Source organism: Plasmodium inui (assembly GCF_000524495.1).
Source record: "Plasmodium inui San Antonio 1 unplaced genomic scaffold supercont1.11, whole genome shotgun sequence".
In the NCBI taxonomy this organism is placed as follows: Eukaryota; Apicomplexa; class Aconoidasida; order Haemosporida; family Plasmodiidae; genus Plasmodium; species Plasmodium inui.
In genome coordinates this window covers 675,017-691,188 of record NW_008481845.1, presented here as the reverse complement: position 1 = coordinate 691,188, position 16,172 = coordinate 675,017, and the positions used below count along the sequence as shown (strand labels likewise).

General features: G+C 37.3%; 3 protein-coding genes and 2 non-coding genes across 5 annotated transcripts; 3 read left to right on the top strand and 2 right to left on the bottom strand.

The window, feature by feature from the left end:
* Window positions 1–3,298: 3,298 nt before the first annotated feature.
* On the bottom strand, window positions 3,299–3,371 carry C922_03036. Its single transcript has one exon. It is a non-coding gene; the product is annotated as a tRNA-Ala (tRNA).
* A 547-nt stretch (window positions 3,372–3,918) lies between these two features.
* On the top strand, window positions 3,919–4,002 carry C922_03035. The gene has a single exon. It is a non-coding gene; the product is annotated as a tRNA-Tyr (tRNA).
* A 1,610-nt stretch (window positions 4,003–5,612) lies between these two features.
* Window positions 5,613–6,441, bottom strand: C922_03034 (hypothetical protein; the record flags this gene model as incomplete). Its single annotated transcript, XM_008818628.1, has 3 exons — window positions 5,613–5,806; window positions 6,144–6,249; window positions 6,367–6,441. The coding sequence occupies 3 exons, from the start codon at window positions 6,439–6,441 to the stop codon at window positions 5,613–5,615; spliced, it is 375 nt and encodes a 124-aa protein (XP_008816850.1).
* A 1,632-nt stretch (window positions 6,442–8,073) lies between these two features.
* C922_03033 (hypothetical protein) lies at window positions 8,074–13,605 on the top strand (the record flags this gene model as incomplete). Its single annotated transcript, XM_008818627.1, has 1 exon — window positions 8,074–13,605. The coding sequence occupies one exon, from the start codon at window positions 8,074–8,076 to the stop codon at window positions 13,603–13,605; it is 5,532 nt and encodes a 1,843-aa protein (XP_008816849.1).
* Window positions 13,606–14,590: 985 nt separating this feature from the next.
* Window positions 14,591–15,127, top strand: C922_03032 (hypothetical protein; the record flags this gene model as incomplete). The annotated part of the gene is made up of 1 exon (XM_008818626.1): window positions 14,591–15,127. One exon carries the CDS (start codon window positions 14,591–14,593, stop codon window positions 15,125–15,127), a length of 537 nt encoding a protein of 178 aa, XP_008816848.1.
* Between the last annotated feature and the right edge of the window lie 1,045 nt (window positions 15,128–16,172).

Genomic DNA, 16,172 nt, shown 5'->3' with positions numbered 1-16,172 from the left:
AAACAGGCTAAAGAGTTAAGTGACTTAAAAAAAAAAAAAAATAGGCAAAAGGAACAAATAAATAATATTATCTGTAGGATCTAAATCGACTTATGGATATCTCACAATCTGATGCGGGGTAGAAAAATCTAGCTTTCTGGGATCATCACTCACTTTATTTTGCTACAAAATTTGCCTTCAAACGCGGGGGGGAAAATGTGCCCCTACATGCATTCAACATCTGTAGAGTCTTTTCCCTATGTCATATAGGACATTTCCAAAACAGATGATCATAATCTCCTGTAATGCCTTTTTGTTATTGTACTTTATTCACAGAATGTCAGGGGGAATGTAGTGTCCTTGCCTTGGTCTTTTGCCTTTTCGGTTGGGACTGTTCTAGATGGAAATTGTGAAATTGCATTTCTGTAAAAAAGTCTTTTCTCATTTTTCCTATTTTTTTCATTGTTCTAATTGTTCTTATTCTTCCCCTTGTTTTTATTTGGGATAAGACTTCTGATGAGAATAACACACCGCAGGGGTCTCTGTATATACAAACACTCATCCGTGTTGACGATATTTTAGAATTACTATGTTATTAGATCTGCACTCTTTTAAATCACGTAATAACATCATTAAAATACAAAATGCTAGAAGTATGTATATATAAAGTAATGTATAAAAAATATAATCATCAGGGCGAATAGGATTAACAAAGGGGGTTGTATTAGAGGTAGTCGAAATATCATTTAAAAATTGATGGTCACTTGATAGTACTTCATGTGCAGGATGGGACGAAATGCTCAAATTTTCTGAATGCAGTGCTTGGATTTTTAACATCTAATACGAAAGAAAAATTTTTAAATATCATCAATATTTCTTTTCCTTCCCCCCGATTCAGGCAACATAGGTCTTTTTGTCGCGAACGGGATGTATAAGTTACTATGTCGACAAAGTTGGAACTTCAACAGAACGGTATAATAAAATAAGAAGGAAAATGATTCAGCAAATGTTCATAACACTGTGAAGGGGCAGCTATAGGGTCCATAAATATGGATACATTCATTTATCAATATCCTTCGTGTTGACTATACAGGTTCATTGATCATTGCACTGAGAGTCCTTTTCTATCGTTCCGCGTGAAACCGTGCAGTACGCATAATTCGCCTTCTTAACTCGCCTCATGGATATATATCTTTTAAAAGAAGGTGTCTACAGATCTGTGATGTAAGTTAACTTTTCTCAAAAAGATTAACACTTATTACTCTGAAATTATAAATGGGTAAAAATATCCTGTACGGCAGAATTATTCTATGAGTCTGCAAAAGAAAAAAAAAAAACGCACGCAAAAATGAAGAATCATTATGCTACACAAATTTACCACATTTTAAATGGTTATCGTCAGATAGATTAACGGAGATATACAATTCTTTGACCACTTCTCTGACGATTTCTTTGACCAATTTTTTGACGCATCTTTAAGGCGTATTTTTCTCACAGTCAAGTTGTTTTCTGCTATTTAATATTTTCCAGCCATGGCGAAAAGGTGATACACAAAGAAAAGCACTTTTACGTAATTCTCATAAATTGGGGGCATTCCCAAATTACGCGCAGCATGTCAAAACAGTGAAGCAGGCTGTTAAGCAAACATTTTAATGTACTTACTTTTGTAGGAAACTGTTTTAAACCTACGGCTTACAGAAATGTTCCCAGGGCTTTGGTGTTTCTATTTTTTCCGATTTTTTCGGCGAGGATCTCTCAAAAAAAAAAGAGTAATTATCGCTTTTTGTCATAAAATTTAAAAAGTTGTCAATCATTTAATTTAGTAGTCCAGCAATTGAGCAGTCGAACTCTTTCAGGAATGTCCACAAAAATTTATAAATGCTTCTGTATTTTAAGGAGACCTTTTCTTAAAATTCAAAAATGGAAACAAAAGGGCAAGACTTCGCTCTTTCCGCTGATGTAGTGAAATGCTTTTGAGTTGATTCTTTTTTTTATTTGTGCAACTTCGAATAAAATTATGCATATAGAGGAGGTAAATTTTCATCCATGTTGCCATCAAAATTGTTAAAATGGGGGAAAAATTATCTAGCTCAATCAGGGGCTTCATCATAAATATCGTTCGTGACATCATCGAACATGTTCCCTTTCCATTTTAAGGTGGATACGTTTTTACATATTTCTATGGATGAAAGTATTTTTTTCCTTCTTTTTGTTTGCCTTCCTTCATTTTTCATATCTCATTGTTCACACGTCTAATAAAGAGGAAATTTATTTATTTTCCCATAGGACAAATTTTGACTAACCCCCGTATAGAAAAAAGAGGAACCACCAAACGTTTGGGAGGTGGATATCATCGGAGGGGTGAAAAAAGTGAAACACTAAATGGTTACGAAACTGAGATAAAAATGAGTAAACCTTCTTAAAGACCCAACATAAATAATTAACGGCGTGACCCCCTAAGGGGGGAGGTCCTATGCACACGTTCACCACACTGAGAAAATTACGTATTTTTTTTCTTTTTTTTTAATTTGGTTAAGAAACTACTTAATTATGTAGCCTGTTGCGACTTCATGGGCTGTGTACATTTTGCATCCGTCCTATATTAATCCTCATCGCAACATACGCAAAAAGAGATTATTTGTTTAATGAACCCAGTTTAAGGAGACTACATGGGGCATACACTCCGTTAAGTAAAAACTGCACAAGCAACAGCTGTAACCACAAAAAAGGTGCAGATAAAGTGAATAAAATGTTCATAATGTGTGTGTAGAGATGTATTGCAAATCCGTAATGAACATTTATTCCCCATAAAGGAAGCAGAAGCAACGACTTGCCAATCCCTTTTTAAATATTTTGCAGTCACAAGGAGAACACTTCTTCCCTAGCAATATTGACACATATTTGAATTTTCCGTTTTATTTTGCTGCACAGGGATTTCATTAACACTCCCTTGTTTAAGGCAATTTTAACAAAGGTAATAATATAGCAGTGTATAAGGACCACATACACCATTTCAAATTTTGCAAAAGTTTATCCATTGGAGGAAAGGAGAATCCATTTTTCCTCGCGTAGAGTGATTACCAAGAAATAGAAATTAACTGTACATTTATTATGTATAGATTTTGTTCATTGGGAGAAATGATAAAAAGTTTTCCATGTTTTTTTCTTTTCTGCAAAACTAGCAAGAAGTAAAAAATGAAGCTTCCTGATTTATATTAAAAATTCTCTTAGTTTAAAATTTATAATATATATAACTATATTGAATCAAAAAATTTTAAGGTTATTTTATTTAAATTTTTTTCCATATTTCAAATAAAATTGGACGACCGGGGTATCGATCCCCGTACCTCTCGCATGCTAAGCGAGCGCTCTACCACTTGAGCTAGTCGCCCTTAATCAGTATTACTCGAATGTAAAACTAAGAAGTACATGAAAATGTTCATAACGAATTATTTACCCCTATTGCTGCTCCATGGCCGCTAGTACCCGCTGACATCTTCTCCACAGAAAAGGTTAAACCCGGAGGTCATAAAAATATGCAAGGATCCCCCCTCCCACCAAGTGGCAAATAGGGACAAAGAGGATAACCCATTCTTTTTGTCCCACGCCATGGTAGGCTAATTTATATGCAAATAGGTACAAATATGTATACGCACAATTGGAAATTGTTTAAAACATTTAAAAAAAAAAAAGAGAAACCATTATCCGGTTAATACATCTTTAATGATATCTTGGAAGAACTCTTCCATCTCCAAATGAAATTTTACGCCAAATTGGCATTTACATGTGAACGGCTAAAAACCGAGAGAAAGGATCCCCATATATAAAAACGACAAAAAGCGATACGAGGAGAGTGTTACACGTGATAGTAATACCTTAGATCATAGGATATTCTTTCAAATCATATTATGACGTATGAGGGGATATATTATAAACATACCGATGATAGCTCAGTTGGTAGAGCGGCAGACTGTAGTTGTAATGGTTATCTGTTGGTCACCGGTTCGATTCCGGTTCATCGGATTTTTTTTTCCTCACAAATATAAGGCCAGAGGTTCAAGAAAAAGCAAAATTGTGCACCTTCATACAAAATTTGAAATATATGACGTATAAAAGAAGCAAAATATTATATATGATTTTGAAGCCATACTATTAAATCAAATGATTTCTCTTATTTTTAGCTTTTTTAAATTAGGTTCCTACCTCATACGCGCAACTTTTTTCCCTTGGTGTGCTCTTCACAAATAGCTCATAAATACTACTGCTAAACGTTGCAGAGGCTAAATTTATTCCATGGACGTTTAAAAAAGAAATCTTAATAGCCACTTTTACTCCGTCTGTATAAAGAAATGTGAATAAAGACGTAAAGCAAACCCTCCTCAAAAATTCTTCAGAAACTTTCTCTCCTGTTCATGTTTTTTCCTCACTTTATAGTGTTCATATGATGGAGAGATAATGTTTCATCATCCAGGCGAACTTTATTAACTTAAAATTCGGATGCACAATACTTGCGTTGAAAATTTAACCTCCTTTAGACGACAAATGAACAAGTGGGCACATGGTCTAACACGTTTTGATGTGCCTATTAGAAAATAAAGTGAAAAATGTGTACATTTTTCTGTACACGCAAGGAAAAAAGGAATTTTTCCTTTTGCTCTTCATCCTCTATGTACAAAACGAATTGCACCCTTTTCATATAAGTGTTGTTCCTCATGGAGTTGACACGGAAAGAAGTGGAAGTTGCGTCATATCAAAAAGGTTTTTTCTTCCCCGCACGTTTTACCCTTTGTGTATTTTGTTCTTTTTCTTTTAAGGAAAGCGAGTTAAAACATACATTATAATGTGTTCCATTTGTAACATTTTTTTCGCCGTTCCCATTTTTTCATAACAAATTTTAGTGTCACAAAATATTGTTAAGCTTAACGCGTTAAGCGAAAGTAGGTTCTTGTTTTCGTCCCCCAACACGTGTAAAGCTACAGAGATTGGGAAGTAAAATTTTATCCCATTCCGCATTATCTGTAGTGTCAAAAATGTCCCCGCAAAACTTGTGGGCACTCCTACGGGAATTTCTAATTCAAAAGTTGAACGAGCTGGTGATATAGCGAAAAGTGGACCATCCCCCTCCTTTGTTAAATCGCTTTCTTCAAAATTTCTCCTTACCTTTTATATTTCATCCATATGATGAAAAAAATATGGAATTTTGTAACTTTACATCTTATTTCCTCCAAAAAAGAATCTATATCATATGTACTTCCTTATAGGGCCCATTTCTTTGGCATCAGTCTAAATGCGTCGCCTTCTGTTTGATTTTATTCCGTTGCATATTTTTCAAATTCGCAAAATTTTACAATTAATTAATCGCACGATGGACACTGGCAGAGACACAAACATGATTAATACATGTATCAGTACTCAGGTAGGGTTGTACGCGTCCTTTGAATGAACGAGCTTCGCCACTGAATGAGCTAATCTTTTCCCCTTTGGTTAAAACGATATGGAAGGAACTGCGCAGCTTTGTAAAATCCTGCTGTTCTCATGAGATGTGTTTCTCCTTTACCTCCCCTACGTTTTAGTTTGAATTCACAAATATCATATATTCACTGAACGAAACTGTAAAAAAAAAAAAAACATTATTACATAAGATGCTTATATGATAAGGCAGGAGCGCATTTCTGCAAAAGGCAAACATTCCCATACACGTAAAACATAACCCCCGCCGTCTTACTCGTTCCTGAGGAGTCTGAGTCTACTCTGGTGAAAAATTTTATAAAGTCTGGTTTTTTCATATTCTTCAGAACTGAGATAATTTCTTCTGCGTCGATTAGTCCTTAGAAAGAAAAAAAAACACATCGTTACATAAAGGAGTGCACAAAATGCGCACTCACCCACACACATGTATTGCATATGCACGCAAAACCAGGAGACCCGCATCTACTCGCAACTGGAATTGCCGCTTCGTGACGGAACAAATAAGGACGGTGGTAGAAGTGGATTTAAAATAATTATGCCAATTTGTTCGTCCCTTCCGCATAATAACACCTTCACGCCCTCTAGCATGGCACAATTTAACCACAAAAGTGGATGTGCACATTTTTGAGCATGTTCAAAGTGTGCCACATCGTTCAACGCTTGCACGTCGAACATGCTTAATAAAATGAACTCACCATCTCTGTTCAAATCATATTCCACAAACTCTTCATATATTTCTTCCTTCTCCTCTTCGGACATATTAGTCGGCATCTCATTTAACGGTTGAGTTGCCTTGTTCTTCTGATAGAATGATACAAAAAATGGTGGCAAAATAAATATAAACTATATCGTATTTACACATATGCATTCCCTATCTACATGTGCGCAGAAGCCGGTTCAAGGTGTTTCCCTTCTTACCTGAGATTTCAACTTGTTCCAAAATGTTGCAAACAAGACAGGAATAAAAATTAGCTTCAAAGATGGCAGTCTCATAATATCACAAAGGCTGTTTATTTAAAAAAAAAAAGTTCGCAGAAAAAAAAAGGGGGAAACTTCATCAACAGAAAATTTTAATTGTTAATTTTTCGGCTAAGTACCTTCCTTTGCAACATTACCGCAGACTAAACAGAAATGTAAAGTATGCATGTAAATGTGTTCCGAGCAATCTCTGTTCACTGCAGTCTCTGTTCCGCGCAAGACGCAAATTGGGGGTGTTAAATTGTGAGATGCTCGGGTTAAAATAGCAACACTCAAAAATAGCAAGGAGAACACTGCAACATACGTATATACTCCTCCTAATTTACATGCGCGAGTACGACTTGAATGAACTTAATCTCCCAAAGGATGAGACGGCATATCAGCGACTGATGAAAAGATTATCTTGTAAGTTTATTCCTTCCTTTTCTTTCTTTGTTATTTCTCTCAAGTGAAGAAATGTTCCATAGCTCCCACAGTCTGCTTCTTTTCCCTCCCAGCTGTTTACCATATGCACTACTGATATTTGCCTTGCTGGGTTGGCAGCCTTAAAATCGCTCGATAAGTCTCAACTCACAAACAGGATGAAAAAAAAGAAAGCTTCTGTAATGAGATTTTTAAAATAACTCCACTTTTACATAATTGTTCCCCTTACATGGGTTACCATTTTTTTGAATATAAAACGTACTTTGAAAGTCCTTCTCGTCGCTTCTCTAAATGACAGTAGAACATTCAATATTAAACTGAACTTTGAACAAGCTTTTAAAAAGATTTACCTGTTGTGGAGAGGTGTAGAGGTATTTTCACTTTCCTCATATGTGCGGCAAAGGACCTTCTAAAGAGGTACATTTCTTTTTTTTTTTTTTTTTAAAAAGATGTATATAGAATGCTGTTTTATTTTTCATAACGCATAAGTCATTCTGGAAGTGTACGTGTATGTATGTACTTTTTCCACTCGCTTTCAAAAAAATTGTTCTCCCATTTCTGCTACTTTCATAATTGTCCCAAGAATAAGTGGGTGAATGAGTATTCCCCGTCTGTAAGCCCTACTACTCCGTTTTAGCTAAATTGTCACGAAATTTTTCTTTTTTTTATTTTATTTTTTCTTTGTTGTTTCCACAGTTGCTTGCTCTCTTAGAGCTGCTATATTGAGTAACATATGAAAAAATAATTCCGAGCAGGAGGAGGTAAACAATGTGTTATACATTTTGCATATCAGAAGAATGAACAGATAAATGGGGGCATTTGAATTTTCCAAATGGAAGCTGAACATTTTTCCTTCTCTTCCACCCTCTTTTCATTATGTACATTTTTAGTGGTTTCCCTACCGCTACTGCCATACATAAAAGAGATTTTATAAAAGGGAAAGCGAAAAACAGACGCGAAAGCGGGGACTTACGTTTGATTTATGCACCCCAACGTCAACCCTTTTTCGCTGCACCGCTGACTTTTCTCCATCAACTGATTTAAGACCAACCTGCGCGACGTATATCTTCATTTCCCTCCCAGGGGCTTCCACAGAAGATGAACAGATGGAAATAACACATATGAGGTTTCCCTAAACGTGTATGAGCCTATTGTATAACCGTCTGTTCGCACACCAACAGGCTAACAGCACGTACCACCACGCGTGCACAAGTTCTTGATAAAATGGCTGGTGATGAAACCCCGAAGAACCAAAATTTAATGTTCGACAGAAGCAACAGCATAAATCACCTCACCGGAAATGAATTCTATTTCTACTCTAATGATGATGCGGAGGTGTATAAGAAAAAGACGCTCAGTGAATTCCAGATGGGGGAAGGAAACATCAATGAGCGTCGCGAGTTGCCCCCCGTAACCACGAATGATAGAAAAATCATCGGGGACGAAGTGAAAAACCTAAAGAAAAACGAGAAAGAAGCAGAGAAAAACAAAGCACACAGAGAGATAAGAAGAAAACAGGGAGACAAAAAAGACTACTTCTACACTGACAAGATAGACATGCAGCACACGTATGAGGAAAGAGAAAAATTTGTCTTTGAACAGGAAATTGACAAAGTACATGATGTGTACAATGGGGAAGAAATAATGAAAATTATAAACAAATTAAATTCTATAAGGAAAGAAATCGAAACGGTCATATACAAAAAGTTAGAAACAAAATACATAGAGTTCCTCACAATGTCCAATAAGATTAAAGACATTGAAGTCTTCATATCAAATATTAAAAACTTAGTAGCAGAAAATACGAGCGAGTTGAAATTTCTGCAGGACAAGAAATATAAGGAAAGTCTAAACATAGTTAATCTTGTGACGAGAAGGGAAAAATTCCAGAAAATAAACTTAACAATTTTAACCATATATATCATCCACATATATGATAAATTAATTTTTAAAAATATTTTAAGAAAAGATTATGAGTATGCATCCCTAATTTACTTCGAGCTAGCCAAATTCTTGAACAAACATGGAAAACTTCTCCACCACCTTAACTGTATACACCATTTGAAGGGAAAAAATTTGATAGATTATTTCAACAGATTGAAGCAAAAAAATCAGATAAATTTTGTCGAATTCTTATTTTCAAATAATGGGAATAAAAATTTACAAACACAGTTAGAAAAAGCCTTCAAAATTTATTTCTTCCTTTTTAAAAAAAAAACCTCCAATTTTATCGAAAATTTGCTAGCTTATGTCTATCAATGCTTTCGAAAAATTTCAAAGCAGGTCATTTTTTCCTTAGTAATTGTAAGGAAAAAGGGCGGCGGAAGCAGACCTAACCAAAGTGAAGGCAAACAAAAAGGAAGTCACCGAGATGCCCCCGAAAAAGAAGCACAAAATAGTAAGCACTTCAAAAGGGAAGAAATGTATAACTCCACCGCACAATACCTTGAGAAAGAAAAAAAATTATTTTGCTCAGAAGACAAACAAAAAAAAGCACAACATTGTGAATTAAAAACGAGTGATTCGCACGAACAGGGGATTAATAATACTCCTCCATTCTATAACACAAGTGTGCATCAAATTCTGAATGAAAGAATCCCCAACCACGGGAAAAACTTCGCTCAGAGTGGACATTCTAACCAAAAAGAAGGAACATCCCAGGGTATCCCACATAATGCTTATAATATAAACGATGTGATTAGTGTTACATACGAAAATGCAGAGGAGTTAAAAACGAGAAGTAATAAAAACACACATAATAACTCCCCGCCAAATGAGAATAACCCAAAGGACAAACTCCCAAGTGACATAAACCAACTTCAAGAAGAAGACAATTTTCTGTTTATTCCTCTTAACGAGTTGGTACAAAAATTAAACGAAAAGGGATGCTTCCTTTCGCTTGTTAAAATATACCAAATTGTCTTTGATGTCCTGAACAAGTATGACTCCATCATCAGTTATTTAGTAAATTATGCAAAAAATGAAGCATCTAGCGGCGGTGGGAAAGGGATAAAGATGGATACCATCTCACTTAATGGTAACAATAAAAACGACACAGTATCTGCCGCGAGCGATTTTCCGAAGCACCACACCAATCGGGGAAGTGCCACCTCTGCAAGAGATTCCCCTGATCGAAATGGCAAGCCACGGAGCCAACATTCTGAGGATAACGAATTAGAGAAGAACGACTCCGCGATAGAGAAGGACGACTCCGCGATAGAGAAGGACGACTCCGCGATAGAGAAGGACGACGCGGCCTTAGAGAGAGGACACAGCCTGGACGATGCCACCTTGGAAGGAAATTCCCTCCAAGGAGGAGACCACCCTGATAACTTCAGCTTCTATGACCTGTTCAACGAATATAGAAACGAGAAACGCTTTTCTACTTTCTCAAAATTTTATCAAATGAGCGACGGTAACAGTTGTTCCCCCCAAATAACTGATACTGTAAAAAACGTTGACATTGAAAATTGCACCTTTGCAGAATATTCCCAAAAAATTAAAGAAAAATTTGAATCATATTTAAAAGCTAGGAGCATCCATTATGACCATTCCGAGGCTTTCCTGTATTTCGCACTAGACAATGCGAATAAACTGATAAGTGCCAAAAATAAGTTTCTAAGAAATATAGAGAAAGTGCTCAAAACGATTATCGAACATATGAAATTTGAAAACTTTGGTTTTCATTACATATTCCGGTTTGCAGTGGTCACCATTATGTTTTGCCTGAATTCCTTTCTCTTCCAGAGGAACTCATCCAACAGTTGCATATACCATTTGGGGGTGGATAACCCGCGTGGAATTCTTCCAAAGGAAGGGCACCACAAAGGGGAGGATCAAAATGGGGACGTAACGGAGAGCCAACGGGAGGGACAACAAAATGACAACCCTCCAATTCTGTCCAATGAAGAAAAAAGCCACGATAATATTCGGGAACACCACCAGACACACATAAAAACACAAGCGCGAAAAGTTATTAACAGACCCGAAGGGGACTTACCAACCTATCCAGATGCTCACGAACTGGGAAGTAAAATTAAATGCACAGAATTTGTCAAAATTGGGAAGGCACAAAATGGACAAAGTAGCACAGAAGAAGCACACGCACGGGCAGCTCATATTGTAGATAAGAAATCGAGCGAGAAGGGTCAACCGGAAATGCAGAATTACCAACCAGATGTAGAACAAATATGCAGGGAATATTTTCTGAATGAAAGTGCACCTTTCCGCTTTGCAGAAGAGGAAAAACGAACCCAATTCTTCTACGATCTGCTTAAAAGTAATCTCATTTTTGAAGAAATGGAAAAAAAAATTAAAAATAATTTCCCCCACTTTTTCTACCTTAATGGGAAAAAATTAAATGACGCCATTAATAAAGACAACTGGGTTCGCATACCTACAGGGATAAATCAATTCATCCTTAAAAAGAAATTTCGTTTTTTTCACGTTATATCGCTATATAAGAAAACGTTTTATGATTTTTTGAATGTCCCCTTTTCGGAAAATCCCCTAATCACTTTTAACTTCAAAAGGCTAGAAGAGAAGTTGTGTTCCGAGACGGACCTGCCCCCCGAGGATAGGAACGCCCAAGCATGCGAAAATTGGCTCTCATCTAAATTGAGTAATCATACGAGGAATAACACCCGTTTCAGTAAATCCACCACCCTTGATAGTGATCTATTCGTAGTGGAAAAAAAAACGAACAACCGTGACTCAGACGAAACGAACGAAGAGGCCTACCTAAACAAGACGAACAAAATGGTGAATAAGAAGGAAATTTTCCATATTATTAACTTTGACATCGTTTTATCAAACAGTAGCAGCATGCTCATCAGCGTGCTGCAGAATTATTTAATGCTGGAAGAGCTGCTGCCCAATTTTAAGGATGAAATAAGACAGTACATCTTAAAAGTAATAGATTTTTACATGTACATATTATGCTGCTATTTTATGAAAAGGGAAACCTTGGAAGAACTCCTCATTGACTTAAAAAAATACAACGACAGGTTAGGCATAAACAACTTATTTTTTATTATAAAGAAACAAGAAAAGTACAAACATTTGTACAACTTTTTAATTTTTTACACTCAAGAAATTCGAAATAATACGGATAATTATCACTTTCTGGATACCCACAAAAATTCCCATCACCCTTTCCAACAGAAATACAACGTAACAAATTGTAGCATTGTGACGGCTGGTTTCTGTCCACCTCTCAGCTTAAATAACTTTTGCAAAATTTACAGCTCGACGTGTCACTACGCCATTTCGGAAAAGATAATTTCCATTGAGTCGTTTTACTGCTTGGTTACCAAATTGAAAGAAGAAATAATGCCATCGGGGGGGGTCCCAACGGAAGAAAAAAAGGGCGAAGTGGGAACGTTCAGCGGGTGCATTCATATTCCAAATGGAGAAACCAACCAGAAGAACAATACCCAGCGCAGCAGTACTATGAGTAACCACCCTAGTGATGCCGAATGGGATTCCTTTCTCCCCTTCTTGGAGCAAAAACTGCACATCGTGGATGAACTGCGAATTTTAGTCTATTGCGATTCGCTGTATGAACTTGTAGACAGCAGTAACTACATCAGTGAAGTTGTGAAGTTGGTTAACGACGCGTGTAGTGCGCTCGGAGGGGGAAGGAACGCAACGGACGGTTACAACATCGGAACAAGAAAAGATTTACAGACAAGTTTACGGACAAATTTACAGACAAGTTTACAGACAAATTTACAGACAAGCTTAGAGACAAATTTACAGACAGGCTTAGAGACAAATTTACAGACAGGCTTAGAGACAAATTTACAGACAAATTTCCAAACGCATATGAACCAGTTCATGAATTTATACATTAACATACTGAATGATGCGAAAAGAAAATTAACGTTCTGCTGCGACGGAGTCGTATCCGTCGTAGTTCACTACCTGCTATGGAATTTAATAAATTACATTTTTAACCTAAATAACATCGAAATTGTCCACCAGATTAGTAGTGAAGTGCTACCAGTAGTAGCCCCCTGTAATAGGAACAACCCACCAGGAAGTCCATCTGCCCTCATAAGTAGCAGCCAAGGAAGGACAAACCAGCGGGTGCCCATCCGAGGTCCAGTCCCCAAAGGGAAAGAAGAATTCATGATGAACCAGAAAAAGGAGGCCAAAGTTTTATGCCCTCGTAAAGATGCAAAATTCTTGGGAGCCAACCTCGTCAGTAATAATAAATCGGACATACGAGAATCGAGTACACGAAAGAAAAGTGATGATCCTAGAAACAGCAACAGCAGTGGTAACTTTCCTGGGGATGCACCGCAAAACGTAGTAAACACTTTAAAAAAATTCTTTAGCACAATTTCAAAGTCCATAATTCAGCATATAACCAATTTGGAAAGAGAAGTAGAGGAGTACTTATCTCAGAGCGAGAGTGACAGTAACCCCATCTGTGATGTCCGCAATTCTGTGTACATGAATCTATACAGAGAGCTAAAAAATGTGCACTCTAAAAGGCACAGATTTTACTACATTTTTCTCGCAAATGGGATAAATTATTACGATCAGTATGTAGACCTCCATTTGTGTAACTTGCCTAAGCTCGATCAATTGGTTAAATGTGCGAATGCAGATTTCTTCCAGTATAAGCACGTGCATTCCGTCATTTTGAAGTACCACGACTCTAAGCTGGTACCTGAGAGCTACGTTACTCAGTACGAAATGAGCGTCTTGAAAGAAATACAAAGTAAAATGAAATCACGCATTGTGTGATGGGAAAGGAAGGACAGACGGGGGGTACATGACATCACACAAAGCACACTCATCTGGCCGCGAACCTGTACGTACATGAGCGCGACGCCATATACCTGAGCACGCGTCATTTACAGAAATGCATAACTTGTTATATGCAAATGGTTAGGGGATGGTGAAGAAAGTCACTCTGTGCAGACTGCAAAAAGGAGCTCATTTGCGCATTTTATTAGGCTTCCCTTTGAGAAGCTTCTTTTTTCCTCGTTCTCACATTTTCTCGTTATTGCTTCACATTTGTGCGTTTTCACTTCCAGTTTCGCCACATCAGCACGTTCTCTGTTGTTAATGCAACTCTACCTCCATGACTGCCAAACACTCTTGATATGGCCCGCACTTGCATCTGGTTAAACCAATTTTGATGAATTAAATTTGCTATGAAAAAGTTGGGACGCGTCGTTGGGGGAAGGTACATTTTACGCTGTGCTGTAATGTGCACATTTGCGTACATATACATATGTATTTATTTTTTTCTTTTTCCACGATTAAGAAAATCATGGATCTCAATTTTCTTCTGGTAAACACAGTGATAATTTTTTTAAAAAAGAAAATTGCTTCATTCCTCTTCTTCTGGAGCTCCAAGCTGATTAAATTTCTTTTTTAATCCTCCAAATTTGCATCATACGGCTAGGGAGGAGCACCTCCAAGTCGATGAATTCTATTTCCCCTTTTTACGAGCGCTGCGTCTCAATCTCGCAGAATATGAAGCGAAAGAGAAAATCTTGGACGAGCAATCTCATTTTGTCGAAAATGCGGAATTGACAGATCCGCAGAAGGGAGTGAAGTAAACGGTTAAGCCCTGCTGACATTTAAACGGGTGAAGCGGGGTGAATTAGCGGCACCAACGAGGGTACGTATAAGCATACCTATATGCCACACTTCATATGTTAAGCCAAAATTGGCCACCCTCCTGAGGCTTTTCCGCGCGCTGCCTACAGGACCACCCAAAATGAACAGCTACAAACCCGAAAACGAAAACCCCGTGTTGTACAACTACAAGGAAGATGAGGAAAACCACCATATCCTTAACGAGAAAACGATAAAGGAGCACTTATATAACCCAAGCGACTTATGCAACCTAAACTACGATGAAGATCAAATCAGTGTAGACGAAATTTATGATATGCTAAGGGACATAAAAGACCCAGAATACTCCTACACATTAGAAAATTTAAAAATTATTGAGAAGAAAAACATTTATGTAAATCTGCAGGAAAAGAATGTAACGGTATATTTTACTCCAACCATTCCAAACTGTTCCCTAGCTACACTAATAGGTTTAATGATAAGTATAAAATTACAATTCTCTCTATCGAACTGTTTCAAGATAAATATATACATATTCCCAGGGTCTCACAATTCTGAACATTCCATAAATAAACAACTGAACGACAAGGAAAGAATCGCAGCGGCGATTGAAAATTCCCACTTGTTCAATGTCATCAAGAGTAGTATCACATACAACTATCCGGTCGTTAACTTCTGACGCGTACTCCCAACTGATGGGGGATGAGGCTAAATGAGGACCCACACTCACCATCGCAATGGTAAGGACATTATGCATTATGCGCCCCAAAGATTTAACACCACGTAATATGTAGTTACACGTGGAACCTCCTTTTACCTAGTCTCCACAGTTCCACCCTTCTCCAAAGTGGCTTCCCATTTTAACGTATAAATTTTTTTTTTTTTTTCTTTCCTTTGTTTTTTCACCGATAACATCCTCAAAATTATGTTTTATCGTTTATTCTCCCCCCGAACCAAATCTAAGTTCGAATGAGCTTTTCCCTCCACACTGAAGGGTTGTATCAAAATTTGGAAGACACTGCCGGATGTGCTTTTTACCTGCACTGTCCAGCATGAATTAAAAATCATCAAAAAGAAAAAGAAAAAATTCCAAATGGAAACAAAATAGGGAAGCCAATATTGCACAGACATTAAATCAAATGTGTCCTATGGGCCTGTCTATCATGTAGCGGGTGCAGCCAAACATGCGCAGATCCGAGCCAAAGACGCTGTAGATGCAAGGGCAAAATACATCAAATTAATTACAAATTGCTGTGCATCTATTTTCAAAAAAGCGCTGACGGTAGGACACAATGAGTAAAGCCAATCTAGCAATCAGCCAGGTGCAGAAATGCATTTAAAAAGGTTGGATATTTTATTATGGTTTCGCAAAGCCCTTTCCACTTCGACCGAGACGAGTGAAAACGGGCGTGTGAAACTACATTTTTGTAGAATGATAAACAAAGTGAAGTGATGTCATGAATCGAAACGTGAGCACATCAAGCGACACATGAAAGGGTCAAAGGGTACGTAATCGTAATCACCCAACATATACGAGCGGATAGTCCGCCCAGCAAACGCAATGCACACCTACTACGCGGGCCAACTTGAATACAGTACAGCCAACGAAACTTCCCTAAACTAATGCAGTACGCCCTGTTGACGTCCGTGCCTATTTACTTCAAAAGGGGAAACCACCAAAAATAGGCGCGACTGGTAGGGCCGCATTCAAACGCAATGAGGTA